The following is a 22,449-nucleotide window of genomic DNA, read 5'->3' on the forward strand; positions in this document are numbered from 1 at the left end:
GTCTTTTTTTTTTTTTTTTCCTTTTTGTCTTTTTTCGTGACCGGCAACGGATCGCAACCCTCAGTGTCGCGCCCGGACCGGACCGGGACCGGCCCCGGGATCGCAACCCTCGGTGTTGCTCCCGCACCTCGCTCAGCCAGTGAGCGGCCAGTCTGTATGTGGGATCCGAACCCTCGGCGGGAGCACCGCCGCTTGGCGCCGCACTTCCCAAGCGGCGCACTGCAGCAGTGCGCCACTGGGCCGGCCCCTAGTTTCAGGTCTTTAACTTAAGTCTTTCATCCATTTTAAGTTGATTTTGGTATATGGCAGTATATAGGGGTTTAGTTTCATTCTTCTACACATGAATATCTAGTTTTCCCAGCTCCATTTATTGAAGAGGCTGCCCTTTCCCTAATGTATGTTCTCAGCACCTTTGTCAAAGATTTGTTGGCTGTAAGTACATAGATTACTTTCTGGGTTCTCTATTCTGTTACATTGGTCCATGTGTCTGTTTTTTATGACAGCACCATGATATTTTGGTTACCATAGCTTTGTAGTATATTTTAAAGTCAGATGGTGTAAAGCCTGCAGCTTTATTCTTTTTGCTCAGGATTGCTTTGGCTATTCAGGATCTTTTGCTGTTCCATATGAATATTCGGATTGTTTTTTTTCTATTTCTGTGAAGAATGCCATTGGTATTTTGATAGGGATGCATTGAGTTTTTTGTTGGAGTCTTTCGGTTTTTCTATATATAAGGTCATGTCATTAGGAAAACATTTGGCCCAGAATCACCCACCCCAGAAATCTGCAGTTTTAATAATCACATGTGTTGATTTTCAAATATACTGAAATTTGAGAACCCCGGGAATTAGAGTGACCAATTCCTGGTTGGCCCAGGACTGAGGGGACCCTGAGACATGGGACTTTCAATTCTAAAATCAGGAAATTCCCAGGCAAACTAGGAAGGATCGATCACCCTACTGGGTACCCGGAGTAAGATGAGGCTAATTTGATTATTAAGCACTCCCTGCAAGAGAATTGCTGACTGTGGCACATGTGGCCTGAAAGTTAAATTACAGCACTCTCAAGAGCAAGCTCCTTGGGATTTCTTTGTAATCATCATCCAGTCACCCAGCTTCTCAGGGTCTTTAAAATGGCCACCGGTTTTTACCCTTAAAGAGCCATTGTGAGAAGCAGTAGGTGTCTAATTAACATGGGCTGATGAAAGAAGCAATATAATGATAAGGGAGATGTTTATGAAATATGATTTCCTTGAAAGTCTAGTTCACATATGTGAATCCTGAGCTTAGGCGCTACCCATTGAAAGAGAGCCGTGTTTGTGATATGCTTAGACATTGTATAGTGTGCTCATGCAAAATAAGTCAAGTCTGCCCAAGTCAGGCCTTGCGAAGCCATTTCCCACAGTAATTCAGGAAATTTTGGAAGCAGAGAAGTACATTCCACTCAAATGCTCCGATTGAAGCTGCTCCTTTTAGTCTCTTCATGGCACTTTGCACAAATGCTCACATCTTCTTATTGTGATTTTTTATTGTTCAGCTTACTTGTCTTCCCTGCTGTTCGAGGGGAGAATGCATGTTTCATTTATTTTGATATTCCCAGCTCCTGATAGCAAATATTGGATGAATTAATGCATGCATGAATGAGTGAATTGATCAGAGCTACTAGCCTGCCTTCACTGGAAAATTGTTGCTTTCTTATGCCTTAGCCAGACTGAGTCAGACGGCACTAAATTAATGTTTTCTATAATAAGAAGACTTCTAGCATTTTCATTTGAAAAAAAAAGATTTAGTAAAATTTATTTTTAATCCTTCAGCAGAATCATTTCAGTAACAAATTCTAACTCATTTTATGTTAAGGGATGACTACCTCAGTTCCAGAAGTACAGAAACAAATTAGAATGAGAGCAGAAAAAAGCAACTCAAATGATCAAAGGAATTTTGCTTCCAAGGAATGATTAATAGTGCTAAATTGGTAGGGCTGAGTGACTGAGAAGATATGCAGAAATTAAAAGCTGCTGGGAAAGGTCAGTCTCGAGAAAGAGCATCACAGAGCAGGGATCCAGAGTGAGCCGGGACGCAGGCTAAAGGCACTTCAGTCAACGGACTGGCTTGTGGGTGCTGGCACATGTCTAGCTGGCCCCAGAGGCAATGACTTGCCATATAGTACCCATCCATGGAGGACAAATGGGAAGGGGAGGACACAGGCCATGGCTCAGACAAGCAAGGGGCAAAAAAAGTCCCCATTCTTTAAGAAAGGGATGCTGATGACCCTATTTCAGAGACAGACAAGTCAGGTTCCTGAGGACTTCTAGAGATGTCCTTGAAACAAGCAGGGAGAGAACAGTGTGATTACACTGTGGGTTTCTGTTGAAAGCCTTTGAAATACCTAAGTTGTTACATCAGGAGTCAAGGGCCACATAATATTGAAGCATCTCTCAGTTCTGTTTACTATAGTGAGAGCAAGTTCATAGTCTGGAAATTATGGAAAGCACAACTTCAAACATTCTTAATCATTGTCCCCATGACAGTATGTTCTATCATTGATCCAGAAAGTAAGTAAAATTGACAAATTTGAAAAAATTAAATAATGAAAACAATGGCTTAAACTTATATATAGGACTTTATATGTCAGGCACTGTTCTAAATACCTTACTATATTATCTCATTTAATGCTCACAGACAATATAACAGAGATGGTTCTTGTCCTCATGTATACAGTTGGGGAATGTGAAGCACAGAGTAGTTCAGTAACTTGCCCAAGGCTGCACAGCTGGGAAATTAAAATATGTCCCTCTGCTACAGGCAAGAAGAAGAAAGGATTGATTGAGCCAGCACCCTTGCCCTAGGGTCTGAAAAGTCTCAGAAGACAGAGAGATCTCTTGAATAGTAAAATTAATTTCTCTAGAAGAAATCCAAGATAGTTCTAAAAGGAAAAAATATGAAACAACTTGTACATTTCATTTCTTCATATTTTGTTTCTCTGCTTAAAGACACTTGCTAAAACATACCCACTGCATCCTTTACGCCACATCAATTCCATGCTTTCCTCTAATGTCCAGGGGGACACATTTGCCTTCCTCTGCTGTGTTCAAGGAGCAGTTATCATTTCTATAAAACAGAGGCTTTGTGTGTTTCTCTTGGTTCCCCTGGTGAATCTGTAGAAGCTCATCATTTAACAGTGTTCGAGACAAAATATGATGGGCTCTGAACTTGAGGTGGCTAATGAATTGAATATTTATATTTTCTTGGTTCCCCTGGTGAATCTGTAGAAGCTCATCATTTAACAGTGATCGAGACAAAATATGATGGGCTCTGAACTTGAGGTGGCTAATGAATTGAATATTTATATTTTTGTTTATTTTATAATATCTATTGTTCCTTACTCCAGAAGCAGTATAGGGCTATGTTCTTTTCTGATGTAAAACAAAATAGGAGAATAAAAACCCTGCCCACAAAAACAACTTATCCATACCAGTCAGCAAAAATGGCAAAATAGAGATGTGCCCTGTACTAAATATGCGGTAGATCAGGTGGGATATGAAATGCCAGCTTTTATTCTGCTCTCTAGGATGGCTCTGGAAGGTCATGTTCATTGTCACTGAAAATGCCTGCAGGGAGCGATATGAAAAGTCATTGTCTATTCTCTTTTTGCCTCCTGCTATTTTTAGCTCTTGTAAGGGAGATCAATTTTGGTTAACTGCAGAGGAGAGTTTAAAATGGTGCTTGAGTTTCAAGTTGCGTACATCCACTATATTTAGATTTTTTTTTCCAAATTCTTGTCTATCAAAACATGCCCTAGTAAAGCAATTTTTCTGGTGTCGCTGCTTGGTATATGCTGTTTTCCTCAAATGGAAAATATATTTCATTAATTAATGTAAATTATAAGGAAAGAACATTTTCTATTCTAGGCTTTGATTCAAAAGTAGAGAAAATTCAGTTTTTAAAATATAGATGAGCACCTATATTTTTGGTGCGTGTGGTATGAATATTGTATAAAGCCTCACTTCTTGTGCAGCAATTGATATATTCTGACCACAGATATGATAGGCAAATAACATAGCTAGTATCCAGTGTTCCCGTTAGTACAGTCTCTGCGTGTCATTCTCCACACAGGGGACTCAGATTTGTGACCCTGGAACACATGTTCATAATTTTCCATTTCCTTTTGGAGAATTTTCCCTGGAAAAAAATGTTAAGGGGGCTTTTCTTCTCAACATATATCCCACAATTTATCTTCAATCACTATTGAGTAGCAATATAGCATACTTCCTTTTCTCATTTCATAGGTACAATGTGCACATTGTAGAAAAATAGAAACGACACGTGACCAAAAAATGGGAAAAGATGAATGACCAATCCTACCACTCCAAAATAAGTACATGAAAAAGGAATCATTGTGGTGTGCATTCCTCAAGTTTTTCTTATGTGGGTGTGTGTGGATGTGCGTGTGTGTCTGTGTGTCCATAGCCGTTGCCTTCACCAGGCCCCTAATATCAGGAAAGGAAGAACAGTATGGTCCATTCCCAGAGAGGAAACCTCACGACTCTCCGACCAGGCACAGAGAGCTCTCCCAACATGCTCTCTCTCTCTCTATCTCTGCCACTTTCCCCTCGCCCCGTGTGGACAAGCCCCCTTCACAAGGCTTCAGAGAGCAAATCTTTATCCTGCCACCCCTCATCCCTCCATGATTCCCCTAGTCTTTCATGTCCTTATATTCCTGCTAGGGTTTTACTTCTGTGTCTTAACCATTAATTCAGGTCCCAGTCAATCAATTGACCCCATGCAGTACTTTAGGTTCTAAACGTTTCAGGAGGGAATGAAGATACATGCCCCCCCTGATCCAGTGATAGAGAGAAACCTCCAGAAGGTAAGCACATTTTATTTTGTTGAAATAGAGCTCCTCCTCTTACCATAAAACTATTCTCTCTCTCCCTCTCTCTTCCCCTCCCAATTCCCCTAACGCCCCTCCCCGTCTTACCAAGGACCTCTTTGCTTTGATATGGGTCAGGACTGAGCAGGGGAGGTAAGGAAGGAGAACCCCAATCATTCAGTAGATAATATTTTCCTAAAACGAACGCGTACAAGACCTACTGAGGCAGGGAAGTCAATTTGCAGCCCTGATGTCATTCCTACACTAGACAACCTTGTATCCAAAGGTAGCAGACAATATGGTGGTTATGTTTTGGCACCCAGTACACCTGAGTTGGAGTCCACCACTTCTCTCTGGGGTCTACCATGGAAACACAAAAGAATTAGAGAAATAGTTTACAAAGGACTGAATTCTCTGGAGTATTTATTTTAATCCTCAATCTTTCTTTTTACTTCTACTTAGAAAATAAATTCTTTCTCCACTCCCAGACTGATCTTGTGAATAGGCAGCTAGCAAGTAGCTGTGATTTTTAGTTTCCAATAAGTCCTTCTGCCCCAGAATGTCTTCTCTTTTATTTTGTAGCTATAAATGAAAATCCAGCATGAAGAGAGACTTTTCTCCTACTTTAGGATGATGATTAAAACTCAGAACGTGAGTTTGAATCTAGGCTCCACCTTTTATTAGCTGTGTCACCTTAAGGTGGTTTCTTAACCTCTCTGTGCTTTCTCAACAGTAAAATCAGGTTGTGCTGAGCATCAAATGAGATAATCCATATACATCTGTATCCCAGCACCGTGCATAGTAACTGCTCACTGGGTGTTACCTGTTTATTGTCACTTGATTTTCAAACTGTATCTTATTTTCCTATTAAAATGTAAGTGCCTTTGTTAAGTTCTTAGCTCAGTGAGTCTCAGTGTGAAAGCTAGGATATTCTGGCGTTGATGGCCCTACATATTGTAGTACATTGAGCATCCCTGGGCCTCACCTACTAAAAGCCAGTATCGACCCCTAACCCAGTCCTTATGACAAAAAAAAAAAAAAAAAATCCACATATCACTGGGGATGTAGCCCGCTTGTATGAGAACTACACTAACTACACTTTCTCAAGTGTGTCACAATCGTCAGAGACAGAGAGGCAAGGAGTCAGCATTTCCTGTGAATTTTTAAGGAGCAGAAAGAAGAGGGCCAGAGGGGGAGACAGGCCAGAGAAGCAGCTCCTGCCCCTCCCCCTGCCCAGACACACACGCTTTGTTCTCACCCTGGATAACTGGGGGGACAAATTGCCCGTAGATGCCTTAAAAAAACCGTTCACAGCACATCTGGGTGGGGCTGGGCAGCGCAGCTTTGGGAAACTTTGGGAAACTTTCTGATGTTTTCCACTAGAACTTAGTCCTATCAAGGAACACTTTTGGCCCCAAACCAAACCAGCATTAGCCTCGCCAGGATTGAGCACCGGTTAAAAGCTCAAATCCCAGACAATCCTCGGGTAGATGGAAGGAAGTGCAGGCCACCCCTCCCCACCTTTCCTGCTTCTGGCAGGTCAGCCTCTTCCAGTCGTCCAGGAGCTGGGTCAGTGCCAGACGCCTCTGTCTGCACAGCTGACCAGGGCTTGGCGGCCTGTGCACCTTCCTCTCATTGCCGAATTTGATTAAGTCCCAAACCCAGTGCTTGAAAGGAAGTCTAAACGTGAACACCTTTCAAGCACATTTCAAATTGTTCTGAACTCTTTCCTCCATCTCCGTTTTTAGTCTCACTAACAGGCAGGCATGTTTAGTGATTCCACAGATCAGGACTGATAACTCCCTGCTTCCTTTTGAAAAAAAAAAATCACATTTATAATAAAAAGATTGGCAGTAGGGGACTGCAATGCCTTTTAAATAACAGGCAGGCATGTTTAGTGATTCCACAGATCAGGACTGATAACTCCCTGCTTCCTTTTAAAAAAAAAAAATCACATTTATAATAAAAAGATTGGCAGTAGGGGACTGCAATGCCTTTTAAACATGACTAGGCCTCTATATCTCCTGAAATGATTTTAATATTGGAATGTGTATTCGTCTTCTCAAATATAAAGGGCTCTTAATTCAAATTAAAGTTTAGCACTTAGCACACAACCCAGCATGGTTCTACGATCGAGACCTGTTGGAAATGTTCTTACTTTGATAAGTCATTATTCATTCTTAAAATTCAGTATGGATTAAAAACTGACGCCAGTTTTTTTGCTGTTTGGGTCAGAACCAAATGAGGGTTACATAAGAAGACAGATAAGATTTTTTTTTTTTAATGCCAGCTTTGTTTCTGAGTAAAGACTAAAGCTGAGAATTGGGTTTAATGGAGCAACAGCCAGGGCTCCCTATAGCTGAAATCCAGAATAATATAGACATGTTCACCCTGTCACAGAGCTGGAAAATATCAGGCTGCCCAGCAGAGAGCATAGTCTTTTCTGTGAGGCTTACTTAGCACATGGCCCACAGCAGAGCAGAGAACAGGCTCCTTGCAGGCAGGGAGAGCTCACAGGGAAAGACAGGAGAGGGTGAGCTGAGGCATTTCCTTTTCTGTTTCCCAAAGTTACCCATCAAGTGTTGCTCCTCCTCCACAGGACAGGAACAGGAGACAGGCTGGGGGAGAGTCCCAGCGACCCCCTACAGAGCTGTTGCTATAATTAAATACCTATTTTATGTGAAGTACTGAGAGACTTAGAGCTCTCTAGTAAGTGCTCAGTAAATAGTTGTTATGTTCAAGGAATGTGGTAAGTTTCTAGGACACCTACTGTGTCCTAGCCCTGAGAGAATACTTATAATAGGATAGCTACCTGCCCTTAAATATTTTTCAGTACAATTGAAAAAGTAGAACTTCCACAAATTAAACTACACAAGGAAAATTCATATGTGAATACACACTGGACATTACTCAAGTATGTTGTCAGAGGCCATGCTTGAGGCCCTTCGTAAATCAATCACACACTTATTGAGCACTTACATGTACCCTGAGCTACAGCAATCACAGAAGAAGTTTAAGTCCTGACTTCAGTGGCTTAAAATATAGACCATCACTAGGTGAAATAATTAATAATACAAAAGGCAATATAATTAACATTATAAATAAGGGGTTCAGACTATCTTAGAAAATCAGAGATCTCATTAAAACATCAACTTAAGATTTTCTGTCTCATAGGAACAGAGATTCCCCTACAGAGCTGTTGCTATAATTAAATACCTATTTTATGTGAAGTGCTGAGAGACTTAGAGCTCTCTAGTAAGTGCTCAGTAAATAGTTGTTATGTTCAGGAATGTGGTAAGTTTCTAGGACACCTACTGTGTCCTAGCCCTGAGAGAATACTGATAATAGGATAGCTACCTGCCCTTAAATATTTTTCAGTACAATTGAAAAAGTAGAACTTCCACAAATTAAACTACACAAGGAAAATTCATATGTGAATACACACTGGACATTACTCAAGTATGTTGTCAGAGGCCATGCTTGAGGCCCTTCGTAAATCAATCACACACTTATTGAGCACTTACATGTACCCTGAGCTACAGCAATCACAGAAGAAGTTTAAGTCCTGACTTCAGTGGCTTAAAATATAGACCATCACTAGGTGAAATAATTAATAATACAAAGGGCAATATAATTAACATTATAAATAAGGGGTTCAGACTATCTCAGAAAATCAGAGATCTCATTAAAACATCAACTTAAGATTTTCCGTCTCATAGGAACAGAGATATGGAAATAGCTAGGAAGAGAGAGGAAAAAGGAGAGAAACTTAACAATGAAGAGACAGAGAAGCAGGCAGTGGTTGGGGGAGAAAAGACAGGATGGAATTATGTGATGCCCAGCTACTCATTTATTATTCCCTCTTATTGCTCTTTACAGCAGTGACTCCACTGAGTAAAAAGCTTTTTGCGGTTATTCAGCTTCTGTGACTAGATTAATTCACCATCTTGAAAACCCTAAGTTATCTGGGGACAGCAATGACCAAAAGAATATCTATTCCCTCTTATTGCTCTTTACAGCAGTGACTCCACTGAGTAAAAAGCTTTTTGCAGTTATTCAGCTTCTGTGACTCGATTAATTCACCATCTTGAAAACCCTAAGTTATCTGGGGACAGCAATGACCAAAAGAATATCACCCTAAATAATCATATCATGCATCTCAGGAGGGCTTTATAGAGTATTTGACACATATTTCTTATTTCATAGTATCCCGCTGATATGGGCGTTATTTCCATTTTATTGATGAGGAAAACTGAGGCTCAGAAGTGTTATATAACTTTCTCACAGTCACATCCCCCAGCAGGTGATAAGGTAAAGTCTCCAAGTGATTTAGGAAACTTATTCTAGCAGGGAAGATTAGTTTTTGTGGTGGGGAAACCAGCTAAGTGTACTCTGAGTGGGAGGAGGTCATGGGCAGGGTCTTTACGAGGGGGTTCTGGGGGGTTGGGGAGTGCACAGAGAAACGTTTCAAAGCAATGTCCAGTACTGCCTGGTGACTGATCGACTACAAGAGAAGGCTGGAGGAATGACAGGACCTTGAGGAGCAATGTGATAGCTTGGAAGGAAACATGAATTGACAGGGAAAACAAATCATTCCACTGTAGACATGTGACTTTAGAAAGAGTAGCAGCCTTACACAGAGATGTTAAGTAGGTCAGGAGGCAGGTGTGGGATCAGGCCTGGATGCACATCCCCTCTTAGAGGCAGGAATAGGGAGAGAAAGAATATTCTGAGAATAACAGTATATGCTGAGGAACGAAGCAAAACTTGGCCTGTGCCTGTTAGACTTGGCTGTTTTTTGAAAGGCTCTAGTGCAGAGATTCTGTCTCTCTCTTGGCAGAACACATGGAAGGACTTGTCCCAAGAGGCACTAAAGTTTTAAGGGGATTTCCTCTTCCCTCCATCACTAAATTTTTTCCTGGAATCTGATCAGTCTCAAACTCTGCTTTCATACAAGGGCACTTCAAAAAGTTTGTGGAAAAATATGAAGGTACTTCAAAAGTTCATGAAAAGATTTGTTTATCTTATAATTCTGTTTTTCCACGAACTTTTTGAAGTACCCTCATACACTTACATGTAGCTCTGTATCATCTCCCCACCTTTCACACGTTGGAATTATGCTGACTTTTACTTGTGCCTTACCACACGAATTATTTTAGAAAGAATTTAAGAAGCCAACTCATGGCCCATAAGCCAAAGGTTGGCATGATGGAGAATTTCCAGTGGCACTTGGACTGACAGCCACCAACACACTTCTCTGCAATTGTGCCAGAACCATGTCACCAGCACCGCCCCCCCCCCAGCCTCCTGATCAGCACAGGGACTACACCTCCTCCCTCCTGAGGATGGGAAGTAGCCTGTGGGCACCTTCACTCCCTCCTCCAGACTTAGAGGAATTGGGACATTGTCACCAACCTGTCTCCACCCACTTGGGAAAAGAAGAAACAGAACTTTGGCATCTATTTTGAGCAGTGGGCCAAGCCTCAGTCACTTCCAAAGGCATAAATGGGAATTTAACTATTGACCACGTGCTAGAGGATTTCTCATTTGCTTGGCTGGGAAGTTGTCTCATGCAAGTAGGTGGGAAACCCTGCTCAATGCATTTTTTGATGGCTTTTGGTCCTGGCCTCTTTTCTGCACACAGGGTAGAGGACAGTTTGAATACCAGTAGAGGAGTGAATGTGTGACAGATGAACCCTGTCCTTGTCCTTTAAAAGAAATGCTGGTCCATTTGGCTCACTCTCATTGTACCATGGCAGGACCTGCCCCCATCCTGTGTGGATAAGGTCTGATGGGCTCCCTGTCCCTGACTAAGCCCAGTTGGTCCATGTGCTCTCTGACAGCACTGACGTCAGCCCTTGTGGAGAAGGAATTAGCTGAATCTTAAAGGGAAAAAGAAGCCAAAATAAGAAAAATCCAGCAAGACCAAAGCCATTGCTTTTTATCTCGTGGGCTCTCAGTAGCTGTTAAGCTTTGCTGGATTTTGATAGTAAGAAAGTTTCTAAAAATAGAACAGTGAAATGTCAGAGTTAATGTGATCATAGCAGTAAAATATCTGTATGACCAGGCAGCCTGACTTTATTCGCTTGACGTAAAAGTTGCTTTGCACCCTGCAATGGAGAGTGCTCCTGTGCTGGTCCCTTCCATCCTGAGTGTGCCCCCAACGCACCTATTCTGAGAGGCAAGCCAGCACTTTTGAAGTTGTAGACACATTGCTACAGAGGTGTCTTTAAGGGAACTTTCCTTATCCACGCCAGGGCAAACAAAAGGTTTAATCAAAAAGCTGGGTTTGTTATGTGTATTTCATTACATCTTTTTAAAAGGCTAGATTCTTGCCAACAGATGAGGAAAGGGACAGGGGGCCCTGTCAGTCCTCTGGCCTGAGTATCTGCCATCACCACCACTTCCACCCCAAGTCCTGCAATCTCCAGGCTCACTCTGCCTGGCAGATTCCTTTCCGTCATCCCTGCATCAGAGGATGACAGATCCCTGCCCCCAATACCCTTCATCTCTGCACTTGCAATCAACAGAGCAATGAACGGGACCACAGCAGCTACCGGTGCTTCTTCCAAAGAGGCTGCTTCTCCAGCATGAGAACTTGAAAGAAGTCCTACGTGCAAAACAAGAACAGCCGCCCCATTTGATTGCTCAGAAATTCTTTCTCTGTCTCTTGCTTGAGGGTGTCTTTCATTCAGAACTGCAAAGAGTTCCTGAAGGAAAGACAAAATCTGAGAAACTCTGGATGCAGTGAACTCGGTGACTGTTTGCCCAGGCACTCTGAACGACTTGCTGTTCTCCTGTGAATAAAGATGAGGATGGGACTCAGCCGGGAGCACCGCAGAGCTGAGCTGGGATTCCTCGCCTCCTTCCCTTTGTGTGTCCTCAGCTTCCCCTCCACTGCCCTCTACCTGCACTAAGACCATTTGACAGTGAGAAAAATTATGATGCAAAGTAGAGGGAGGGAGATGCATATGCCAGTGTCCCCACGGGACCACAGCCTCCTGCGGGCACATAGAACTGTGGGACTGTGACCACCCAGACACTGAGAGACCGAGAAGCCCCTGGGGGTGCTGGGTACAGATGTAGATCGCACTAAGTCAGAATTTGCAGGGTTGTATCCTCATACCAGTAAACTCTGCTTTTAACAAGCACCTCCAGCAAATTGTCAGATGTTTGAGAATCACTGCTCAGAGATGCCACCAACTGGTCTCCCTACCCCTGACCCAGAGCCTTTTATGCATCTCTCAGATAAAGCTGGTTTTGTGTAGGTTCCTCTTCTTAGCAATATCTGACATGGTTCTTTTACTTTGGAACTTTGATAAGTGGTTTCTTTTACCTTGAGACAAAATATTTTAGGGAAAATGAAACCCACAGAATCAGGTGAACTTTACATAGCGTCAGCACATAAACCATGACTACTTGTATATGTAGGGTAACTTCGGAGTGGATGACAGTGTGGTTAGGTAAGTGCTAACCTTCCTGATCACTGAGGCAGGAGCGCAAAAGGTAGCATGAGTGACTCGCAGCACCTTCTTCCTGGTCCTGCCCTGAGTTTCCCGCTTCCATCACTGTCTTCTGCATCCAAGCTGGTCCATGGCAACTCGCTTGTGTCAGAGGCTTAGTACTGTTGATGCAGCTCTGCCTAGCTACAGTTTCACCCCATCTAGACTTTAAATTACAGTCTTCATCAGCCATATCTCAATAGCTCTGGCTGGTTCCATTTCTTTTTGCTACTACCAATATCCAGGGAAATGCTGGAGTTGAAACACTCCATTTTTGTGAAACATTTGCTGCCTTCTCCCTGGAAAGACTTCTCTGCACAGCAGGATGTCAGGGGCAGGGGGTGTCCGGTAAAGACCTCTCTGACTCAATACAAAGAGAGCACTCTCACCGGTGGTACAGCGATCTTAGTTAGCTAGGGCTGCCATAATAAAGTACCATAAAGTAAGTGGCTTTTATGATAAAAATTTAGTGACTCACAGTTCCAGAGGTTAAAAGTCCACGATCAAGGTGTGCCCAGGGCCGTGTTCCCTCTGAAGATGCTGGGAAGGATCTATCCAGGCCTCTCCTGCTCCTGCTAGTTCCTGGGCTCATGGCAGAGTAACTCCGATCTCTACCTCACGTTCTCTCCTTGCGCATGTCTATGTCTAAATTTCCCCTTTTTAAGGGCACTAGTCATGTTGATATAGGGACACCCTAATGACCTCATCTTAGCTTGATCATCTGCAAAGACTCTTTCCAAACAAGGTCATAGGTAAAGGTACTTGAGGTTAGGAATTCAGTTTCTTTTGGGGGAACACAATTAGACCAATAACAAGGCTGACTGTGAATGTTTACATCCTTCCCACCATCCTTCCCCAAAGCATGACTTGGAAGAGATTTGATATTCATTGCATTATCAGTGCTCCTCATTCCCTATTGTCAGCACCCAGAGTCAAAAAGTAGGCCTTGCAAGAGTTTGCTGTTTTCACCACTGATGCCTTTGAGGATGTGCATAGTAGCACATAAATAGCGCCCAATCACTGGACCGACGTTGCTGGCTGTAGCCACCCAACAGAGGCACTATCCACTAAAGACTGGGAATAGCAAGCAAGATTCCTGGACTGGGTGGTGTCTGGCCTTGATCCTGGAAGGAGGGCAGGATTTAGGGAACTCTCAGGGACAGGTGAGACTGCAAAATAAAAGTAGCCAGTGTGGTGACTATAAGAAAGTAGCTATCATGATTAGAGGCCAACAGGTAAACCAGTTTGACCAAAGCAAAGAGGGAATTGATGGAGGAAATGATGGAAAAGATTGGAGAGAGATTATGTGAAGTGTTTTATGCAGGTCTAAGAAATTTGGATTTGATTTAGTGAGATCTGGAGAGCCACTGACCAGGAGGATATCTGGGAGATATTGTTTCTAGAAGACTTTTCTGATGATTCATGAAGGATGGGAAGTAAAGAATGGGATATCAGGAGAAGATTAAGATGAACGTGTCAACAGTTGAGTTGAAAAGTTATAAGCATGGAGATAGAGAATGCCCTCTCCTCTTGCCCCACCACCGGTTTCCGCTTGTCTTTTAAACACAGCTCAACTGTCACCTCCACTGGGAAGCCTGTCAGAGTTACTTGCTCCTTACAATTTGGTACCATAGTTCTTAACATAGGATCGCCACCCTAGCATTCACCATGGTATACTGTGATATTCCTGTTTCCACATGCCTCCACTGGACTGTGCTGTCATGAAAGGCGCAAATATGTTTTACTGTGATTTGCAGCCTTTATGACTAGCAATGGGCAAGACCATGGGAGGTGCTCAATAAATACCCACTGAAGTGAAGCAGACAGACCAAAAGCCAGTTGGCTAATAGCAATTTAACTATAAAATGAGCCAGTCAAGAATGACAGACTCTTGGGATTGGAAAGGGTCTTCACAGTCATCTAACCCAGTTATCCAGGGCAAATACTAAACAAGCGGTGATCTGCCTTATTCCTGCCTGGGGCAGGTCTGCCTGTAAGAAGTGTACAGCTAGAGGGGAATTTAGAGAAGACATTATCCAAAAGATGAAGAAGTGAAGTGATTGGCTCAAGGTTATTCAGCAATCACCAACAAGCATGGACAGTAGAAGAGGAACTGATGTGATTAACTGCCAGACCCATTCTGTCCTGCCACAATCCTATGGAGTGGAGGTGTTTCCATTTTGAAACATACAGTAGAAAATGCTGAGGCTAAGAGGGGCTAAGTGTCTTGTTCAGGGCTGTACAGTCGATAGGTGGTAGGGCTGGATACAAGGACAGGCAGGTCTCATTTTATTTTCTAACACCCTGTGCCATCCCTGCATAAGATCCCAGGTTTCCTGAGACACTGTAAAATGCTCTTCTCTCTTCTAAGCAAACCTTGACAAAGAATGTTTTGAAATCCCTGCCCCTTTTCTAACCCCCATTTTTCTTGTGTTTCAGGAGAGAAGTATGAGCTCCATGCAGGGACTGAGTCCACCCCAAGTGTCGTTGTGCACGTGTGTGACAGTGACATAGAGGAAGAAGAGGATCCAAAGACTTCCCCAAAGCCAAAAATCATCCAAACCCGGCGTCCTGGCCTGCCACCTTCTGTGTCCAACTGATCCTTCTGCTCTGCCTCGATAATATCTGTCTCCTCTTTATCATGCTTTTTTTTTTTTCCTGTTGTTTGTCAAAAAGAATAATTGCCTTTAAATCCCTGGGTGTTTGGCTGTTTGAGATTCCTTCTGTGTAATCAAGCCTCTTGGACAAAAGGGCTAGGAAAAGGTGATATGTCTCCTGATCATATCATACCCATTAAGTATAACCCATTATTTAGAAGGTTCTAGGAAAAAAAGTAGTATTTTCTTATTAAACAATCAGCACAGGCTATATCATTGTTCTCTCATGTTGATCCAAGCCAGAGACATCAGTAACAAATAGCACTTGTGTTGTTTGCGAGCTGTTTCAGTCCCAGTCCTGACGTGTGTGCTTTGTTTATTCCTGGCCACTGAAATAGGACCATATGTAAACTTGACTTTGACTGCATGAGATATCCCTATCTGGTCTCACTCAGTCCTCTGCATCCCAACATTCCCAGGACATGCATGATCACCAGCATTTATTTTCATGATTTGAGGATATACTCTAACTCACAGATTGTCAGCATCCAGCCATGTCCTATCTAGATTAGGAAAACTATCAACATCATTCAGGCAAAGAAGTCTAGGTATAATCACTATTTTGAGTCAATACTACATAGCTCTGTTAAAATTCCTGGAGGCAAAAATGAGCTTGGCCCCAAAGATATTCCTCAATAGATTTTGAACACCACTTCCATATAGAACTTTCCCAGCCTCATTGGGGAGGCTTGTCCAGGGTGATAGAGACCTATTTCAGACAAACCTATTTATTACAAAAGTTTCATGGTGTCTGAATGATTGTTTTTCTCTTTGTATATTTGTACAAATGTTTCAGCTGTGCTTTTAAAATCTGGATGTTTTTTATTTAGTGATTGTTCAGCCATTAGCTGCTTAAAAACATAATATGTGCATTGCTTATGAAAGTATTCATATACTAATACAGATAGTCTGATAATCTTACACTATATTATGGGTAATGCTGAATTTTGAAAGGGCACAAACGTTCATGCCAATATATAAATGATTAGCCAACATCTTTGCTATCAAAACCACTTGTTTTTAAATAAAGATGCAAGTGTCAGTTATAGATGATTTGGAGGAAGTTAAATCTCCCGAATGTAGCAGCAGCTGAGCATATTAAAATAGGAAAGGATGGTAGACAAAGGTATGCCAATCCTACTCATGCAGTGCCCATATGCTCAGAGAAGTTAGTTGTTTTCATTACATGTGATTTTTCTATTCCTCAGACCCAAGTGCATTACATAAGATACACCTATAGAACCATTACCTTCTGCTGTATGTGCCAGGCCTCATCTACTCCTGTACATTAATGAATCACTTTACAAGCAAATACATATTATGAGGGAATGCGGAAGTACTTTCCTTCCCAAAACCTCAGAAAAACACATACGAACAATAACACAGCCAACTGATTGAAGGATTGTTGTGGTTGTTGACTAAGGTGTATGTTAGTTTCATTAGAAACTTAAAACATAAACTGATCACTCAGAAATTAAAGTCCGTTCTACTGTGAATATAGCAATATAGTACTGGACACAGTACAGATGAGACTGAGGAGAGCATTGCTTGTAAAATCCTGCATTTCCATAAGAAAAATGAAGACTCCGTTTTAAAATAAAATCTGAGGAGCTTACAGTAAGCAAATGCTTTGACTTTCCTTTACGGTGGAGGTTTTTGGTTTTTCATGACAATGAGACTATAGACATAATAATGGAGAGAGGATGCCCTCTAGTGGAAGAAATGTTGTGCTCAGCTCTTCAGATGAACAGAGCACTGCAGGGCTCAGCTATTTGCTGGGTCATTTGACTTTTTAAGCTACCCCGAAGTTGCAGAATACAGGTTCTGAAGAAATCTAGCTGAGAGAAAATTTTGGAAATGATTTTTAAGTGTTTGAAAGTACACACATCAAATAATTCCAACTACATTTAGTAAACGTTGAAATAACTATTCTGTATAGTCATAAAATAAAAACTCAGCAGAGTACATGACCCAGGTGGTAAGTCTTAGCAAAATTTATTGCAAAGTGTCAATATTAACCTATCTCAGATCAAGTATTGTTTCACTAGATTGGGTTTTGGTAAAGGAGGAAGAGGAGCTTTTCTGAGGAAAGTGGTAAGAAATGGGAAGGATTCCTTTAACTGTGTCAGTGGAACCTCCTAGCACCGTGAAAGTCAGAATTGCCTCAGCATTTCCATGACGCACATTATGCAAACCTCTTTAGCACTATCTTGCTTGAAAAGTTTAAAAATGGAGGGGGAGGGGTAGGGGAAGATTTCCACCAACTGAACCATTTGTGCACGTGTATAGCTCAAAGAGCTTAGACTTCAAATATATCTGGTGAATGACTCTTTGTCTGTGTGGTGTAATTTCTGCGCTGTCTCCCTGAGTTAAATACTCTTGAGGGGTAATTGTGGGGGAGTGCAATTCAGACTATATAATCTTTCTAAGAGTTGCCAACATATGGGATTAACCTGTCTAGGTTCTTTCTGAAATGAGCAGTGGGGAAAGCTGGTTGGCAGCCATCTCTTGAAGGAAGAGGAATTTGACCAAGCCCTGGAGGGATGGGTTGGACTCTGATAAGGGGAACTGGGGGAGCTCCTTGTTTTATTGCCTGTTTCAACCATCTTGGTACTGAAAGCCGTTTCAAGTATACTAAAAACCCCTTTTAATTAACATTTCTCCACTCTATCTTTTAGTTAAAAATACTGTTAAGAGACTTGAGTTGCAAAAAATAATTACTGTATGGAACACAAAAAGCACCATCATAATATAAAAGATTCATACATGAAATTTCATTAAAATTAACAGCTTCGGTTCATCAAATGACACCATTAGGAGAATGAAAAGAAAAGCTGCAGACGGGGAACAGATATTTGAGATACATGTAGCTGTTAAATAACTCATATCTAAAATTTAAAAAGAACTACAATAAGCAAAAGGCAGACGATACTTTTTTTTTAATGGTCAGAACACTTTAAAAGGCACTTCACACATACGACATTCACATATGAGGCACTTCTAAAAGTTCATGGAAAAATAGAATTAAAAGATAATGTGAATCTTGCCATGAAGTTTTTAAAGTACTCTCGTATACATACATGTACACAAAATACCCATATCACCCATAAACATTAAAAAGATGCTCAACACCATTTCTTGTCATACAAAAGCAAATTAAAACATCAAAGAGATACACCACACATCTTTCAGAATGGCTGAGATTAAGTATGGGAAATGTGAGTAGTAAGTGCTGGTAAGGATGTGGAGGCAAGGGGACTCTCATCTACTGCTGCTGGGAGTATGCACTGGTCCTGCCACCTGGGAATACTGTTTGGTGGTACCTACTAAAGCTAAACAGATGCCCATCTGGGAGCAATTCCACTCTGGTGCACGCACCCAGTGGATATGAGTGCTCACGTCTATCAAAATACGAGTACTTGTACAATAATGTCCCTAGCAGAGAACAGATGCCCATCTGGGAGCAATTCCACTCTGGTGCACGCACCCAATGGATATGAGTGCTCACGTCTATCAAAATACGAGTACTTGTACAATAATGTCCCTAGCAGAGTTGTTCATAATAGCCATTAACTGGATACAACCCAAAATTACAAATATTACAAAGCAATAAAAAACACAAAATACTGATACATGTAATAACATGAATGCATCTCAAAATGACACTTTTGTGCAAAAAAAGACAACTGGACATGAAAGAATACATAGTGTATGACTCCACGTAGGAAGTTGAGATATAGTCAAAGCGGACCTGTATGGATAAAAATTATAATAATGGTTGCCTTTGGGAGGGTATTGACTAAGACAAGATATGTGGGAGCCTTCTGGGGTGCTATAAATATACTACATCTAGATCTGCATCTCCATGGTTTTAGATACATGTTAATTCATTTAAATTTTGTGCAATATACTGTAATAAGTTACCCTTCAACTGAAGCAAAACCACTCTGAGAACAGGGAGGAAGAGTCATTGTTGTAAAGGGGATTTGGAGTGTCCTCACACTAGAAGCATATCTCACCCATCTTATATGTCTGTGAGATATTCCCATATATACAAAGCCTTCATCTAAAATCCAGGAATAAGTATTTTTTAAACAGGACAGAGCTTAAGCACTGGGTGAGGCACTGTTCATGGAAGTAACAAATATACTCTGTGCCTGACACTGGGTTTTTGGTGGTGAACAAGGTAGCTATTATCCCTGCCATTTCAGGGAGTAGAGTCTAGTGTGGGAAAGAGACAAGAAACAAATAAATAAGCAAATAGAGAATGCCAAATTCTGATACATGCGTACAATAAAGAAAACCAAGATTGACATTTAAGCTGAACTGAAGAGGGAACTGGCCGTAGAAGTGCTGGGAGAAGAACATTCTAGGCAGCAGGGGTGAAGGCCATGGATTTGGAAAGGCCTTGTCATGTTGGAGGAACTGAAAGGATGTTGGTAGTGTGACTGAAGCACAGAGAATGAGGGTGAGCATAGCCCCAGATGAGGCTGGGAGAGTAGGCAGGGACCAGGCCTTGTGGCTGGTAGGCCAGGCTGGGGGTGTGGAAGCCGTGGTAAGTACAACGCAAAGGGTTTTCAGCAGAGGGATTATGTGACCCAATTCATCTCTGAGTCCTAACACAAATAGAAGTTTTCTAACACAAAGCCGCTTCCTGACACAAAGCCACAGCTCCAAATGTTCAGATTCTCTCCAATGTGGGGAGCCTGGTCTCTCTTGCCCACATTAGGCTTGAAGATAGTTTTCCATAGGCTGGTGTTCCTGCCTGCAATCTTATCTACCAAATGAATTCGCAGTCTTCAGTGTCAGTATGCAGTGTCTTGTCATGGTTCTAGAAAAGTTGGGGGTTTTTCCTTCCCCTCCCCAAGTCATTTATAAGGCCTTGGTACAGGAAAGGGGGGAGAGAGCAGGTGATAAAGAGTGATAAGTCAGTGATTCAGGAAAACATTCATTTAGCTGCTGGTACAGAGTGTCCCTGCCAGAAGCCACCATGCAGAGCATCATTGAACACTTGGCAGACTTTCCCCTTAAATTTATGCAATCTGAGAAAGGGAAAATTTCAAGCAAAAAGTTTTCTGTCAAACTCATTCATCTGCTCCTTTCAAAGATAGTCTGGGGAAATGTTATTGGAGTCGATTCAGGAGCTTTTTATGTCTCTAAAAGGAAGCTACATCCAAGGTTAATCATGTGTGTGTGTGTGTGTGTGTGTGTGTGTGTGTGTGTGTGTGTGTGTGTGTGTGCGCACATTTAGTATATGCTGGAAATAGGAAACCCAGAACAAGCTGAAATGGTTGAAACCTTCTGTGCTGAAAAGTTTCATGTACAATATCACCTTAGCTCTTCTGCATTATTCTCCATTCTCACCCAATAACTGAGTTTGAAAACTTTTAGGGTTGAGCAGGACCATGGGGCCCCCTTAACTACTTGCAATCATTACTAAAATTATTATTGTTCCCCAAACAGTCTTTGGACATGCCAGTGGGGTATTTTATTCTTACAGCAGAATTTATACTCGCTCTATAATGTCACCACGTTCCACACCCCACAGTCCATCCAAAGTGCTGTAGTGGATGCTGTGGTATGTGTCTCAGTTCCCTGCTTCAGGGTGGAGGCATTCGTGCCCCCAAATGCTGCATTGGTGGCTCATGACTCTCCACTGAGTGGCCAGGCATTGCACTCTGCTAGAGAGCTACCACCCACCCAAGGTCACACCCTCCCCAGGTACAGCCTGAACCCAGCAACCAGTCAATATGAGATTAAGAAGACCTTCCCTTGGGCCACTCCAGCTCCAGAGCTACCCATGGGATAGGCTGAGGCCTCTGCATCTCTGTTCAACTCTTCTCTCTGCCTAAACCTATAGCCTTCACTCTCCAACAAGTGTAAACTTCCTGCAGTGTACATCTCCCTCTCAGAGTCTGTGTCCTGGAGAAACTAACCTAACAGTTACATTATCAATAGACTTTCTCCATCACTTCAAGCTCCCTTCAGTTGTACAACTCTTTCCATCAATCATTGCAATTGCATTCATATGGACCACTTTTGCTAGGGTCTAGTAGCTTTTCCAAAAGCTACTCAGCAAAGTTCTTAACGCTTTCTTTGTGTGGGCCTGCTGAGTTCAGATGGGGTATCGGCAGGGTAGAAGTGCAGGTACTTTGGCACAGAGTCCCATGGAGGAGGAAGGAGGACTTCTCCTAATCAACCCTGTGGCATGAGAAAGACAGTAAATGCCTGTTCAGCTGTTGTCAGGGGCCTTCATGAAAACAGAGGAGGAAAACAGAGAGGAAAAACAGAGAAGTCTGTAACAGGGAGGGTGGGATTGAAATTTTGGCCTGTGCTCCACCCTCAGCCCACCTCAAAAGGTGTCCCTGCTTCTGTCAACCATGTATATGAGAAAGGGATAGGAGTTGTGTATGTGACTTTAGACAAGCTACTAAAGTCCCTGCAACTCAGTTTCTTCTTCTGTAAAATGGGTATAAAATTTACCTTTGTCATGAGGACTTAATAAGATAATAACAGTAGCAATTATGGTTAGAGGGCAGCTTAATGACTAAATTCACAAGTTTTGCTGCCACATGACCTGGTTTTAAACACTAGCTCTGCTGCTTAGTAAACCTGTGATCTTGGGCAAGTTTCTTAACCTAAGCCTTGGTTTGCACATCTACCAAATGGGAAGGATGAAGGTACCTGTCCCATAGAGTTAGGAGGTATTAAATGAGAAAGCACATCAAGAGCTGCGCACAGAGGAAGTCCTCAGCCAATGGTCTTTGTGCATCGGGCCCCATGTAGCACTTGGCATTTGTACTTTCACTTGACCTTCATGATGGTGTCTTCATCGCTCCCATTCTTCATAGATAATAGTCATCACTTACTGAGTGCTTACTCTTTGGCAGGTGCTCTTCTGAGTTCTGTACATTCTTATTTAATTCTCTCAATGATCTGATGAGGAATCCTGATGTCCTCACTTTACACGTGAGGCAACCAAAGTCCAGGAGAGTTAAGTCCTTGATACTCAAAGCATGTTTCATATACTGCCGGCATCAGCATCAGCATCCCCTCGGAGCTGGATAGAGATGCAGTCTCAAGTCCCAACCCTGACCTACTGACTCAGAATCTGCATTTTAACAAGATCTCCCCACCCATGATTTCAAGCACTTTAAAGTTTGAGAAGCACACAAGATCAAGGGTCAAATATACCTCTGGCAGAGCTATGATTGCAGAATGCATGCTTTTTACTGCTTCTGTATATATAATGTCCATCAAAGAAAATGCTCACAGTGTATAATTTCCCTTCCCCCAATAATTATTTGACTGAGCTGGCTTCTTTGCTCTTATTCACAGTCCATCCTTGTCTACTGCGCTGGCCTGCTGCTCTGACTAGAACCCCAAGGTATTGCTGCCTTACTCCAGGCTAAGGTAAAGCT

The 22,449-nt window shown here is 42.2% G+C and overlaps 1 protein-coding gene across 2 annotated transcripts in view; it reads left to right on the plus strand.

Moving 5' to 3' along the window:
* Positions 1 to 17,360, plus strand: part of RCAN2 (regulator of calcineurin 2) — a 234,115-nt gene extending 216,755 nt beyond the window's left edge. For both annotated transcript variants that reach the window (XM_008569203.1, XM_008569204.1), the window contains exon 4: positions 14,811 to 17,360. In XM_008569203.1, coding sequence (XP_008567425.1) covers positions 14,811 to 14,971 — 161 coding nt within the window. In that variant the 3' untranslated portion in view covers positions 14,972 to 17,360. The remainder of the gene's footprint in view (positions 1 to 14,810) is intronic.
* The last annotated feature ends 5,089 nt before the right edge of the window (positions 17,361 to 22,449 follow it).

The sequence above is a fragment of the Galeopterus variegatus genome, unplaced genomic scaffold (genome assembly GCF_000696425.1).
Source record: "Galeopterus variegatus unplaced genomic scaffold, G_variegatus-3.0.2 Scaffold477, whole genome shotgun sequence".
Classification (NCBI taxonomy): Eukaryota; Metazoa; Chordata; class Mammalia; order Dermoptera; family Cynocephalidae; genus Galeopterus; species Galeopterus variegatus.